At 44.3% G+C, this 1915-nt stretch overlaps 1 protein-coding gene across 1 annotated transcript; it reads left to right on the top strand.

Annotated features, from left to right (window-relative positions):
* Positions 1-474, top strand: LOC108953787 (protein NEGATIVE REGULATOR OF RESISTANCE-like). Its single transcript, XM_018831446.2, has one exon. The coding sequence runs from the start codon at positions 1-3 to the stop codon at positions 472-474; it is 474 nt and encodes a 157-aa protein (XP_018686991.2).
* Positions 475-1915: the final 1441 nt, after the last annotated feature.

The following is a 1915-nucleotide window of genomic DNA, read 5'->3' as shown; positions in this document are numbered from 1 at the left end:
ATGGGAGGGAGAGAAACTGAGAGGAGGATAATTATTCCTTCGTCCTATCTTATGGCGACGGCGGCGGCCAAGAAGAGGCCGGGTGGCCACGGCGCCGAGGAGGAGAGGTGGACACGACGGTGCAGGGCCGAGGAGGCTCAGGTGACCGACGACGAGGTCGAGGAGTTCTTCGCCATCCTCCAGCGGATGCGGGAGGCCGCCAGATTCTTCGTTGCGACGAGGGGTGGTGCTGCTGGTCGTGAGGGCGTCGGCGGCGAAGCCAAGGGGGAGAGGGTGACGCAGACGGCGCGGCGGTGGCAGCCGGCGTTCGAGAGGGAGGACTTCGAGGAGTCGGGCGCCGTCGAGAATGCCGCACGGAGGGGGATGGATGCGGCGGTATCGGAGGAGGTTGAAGCGGTGATGGAGAGCGGGATCCCGAGGGAGTCGCTCGATCTGAACGCCGTGCCGGTGACGGAGGAATTAAATCGAGCGTGACATGACGCACGCGCTGTTCTCCCACCCATTTGAGTCCAGTGGTTGTGTTCTTTCTGCATTCAATTTGGTGTAATCTTTGAGTTGTAAACCATATTCTAACACAGGATTTGGTATTTGCGACATATATAATATATATTGGGGTTTTTGGGTAACTGTGTTAGTTGTCTCATGGCCCAGTATTTCTCATCTGGCTTGCATTTCTCAATCTAAATGTCGTCTAAATGCATTTATTATTATGCTGCTCAATACGTAGCCAGACATTATTATTATTATTATTATTATTATTATTAGTTTAAAGTATATCTCGATCGGCCTTAGTTTTATGTTTTTGACCCAAACAAACACAGATTGTTTAAGAAAAAGAAGGGTTTAGGTAAGTGGAGTCAAAATTTGTGGTGAGCGTCAAACAAGGCAACTCAGAGCATTATATTTATTATCCACTGCGCGTCAACTTTGAAGTCAAACAAACGATATGTCATCGACGAGGAAAATGAGATCGAAAAGAAGGCATGCTTTTTGTCGAAAACAGATTTTGCAGCCAAGACTTCAAACCTGAGGCTTTCAGAGAGAGAGAGAGAGAGATAAAAGACTCGTACTCGTTCGAGGGAAGTCAGAGTTGCTTGCTTAAATAAAAGATGGTGTGTTTCTATGTATTCTTACTAACTTATTATACCAATAAAGAGGTAGTGCTGAGAATGTTCCTGGAGACTTCCAATCATCTCCAGCAAATAGAGACAAAACATTAGCAATTAAACAAGTGATCCGCAGCAGGGAAACTACAAGGAGGCTTCGTTCCGACAACCAAGTAGTGCAATTATTCTATGCACCGATCGACCATGGCTTCTTCGTGAGTTCGCATGATGATGATGACGACGATGATGATGTGTGGCTCGACCTCGACAAGGTTAGGCGTCTTTCTTTTTTATTTATTGTAGACGGGAGACCTACGGAATATTATTGTCGTTATGCTCGAGACACGAAGGTCAGACGAGAGTATCGTATCTTTCCTATATTTTGTACATAAAATGACTATAAAAGTCTTTCCATTACTCGCATCCATAGATGAGAGACAAAAACTTGATTTATAATATTCTTTTGATCTTTCAATAATTTTCATTTTTTTTCCTTTAATTTATTTATGCTGCAACATCTCATGCCCACAAACAAACGAGGTGAAGATTTTTTTCGATGAGGTCTCAATGAAAATGGGAAATACATCTTAGGACAATGATTCTTGTCTTTTTTTTTCTCTTTTGTTTTTTTTTTGAATTTCAAACTGGCATGTTTCTTAATCTTTCTATTTACCATTTCTTTAACAGTCGGTCGGTTAGTTGATTAATAGAGCACGGCCCAACAACTCAAAAATTGTGGTGAAGTACGTTGATATGGGCCCAAGTTTCGGGCCCGTTTTGTTAGGCCCATTTATGACACGAGGGGCCCA

This window comes from Musa acuminata, chromosome BXJ1-9 (genome assembly GCF_036884655.1).
Source record: "Musa acuminata AAA Group cultivar baxijiao chromosome BXJ1-9, Cavendish_Baxijiao_AAA, whole genome shotgun sequence".
NCBI classification, from domain to species: Eukaryota; Viridiplantae; Streptophyta; class Magnoliopsida; order Zingiberales; family Musaceae; genus Musa; species Musa acuminata.
This window is presented reverse-complemented; position numbering and strand designations above follow the sequence as displayed.

Excerpts from the sequence above, each read along its gene's own strand:
- LOC108953787 (XM_018831446.2), top strand. The coding sequence starts at position 1 with ATGGGAGGGAGAGAAACTGAGAGGAGGATAATTATTCCTTCGTCCTAT.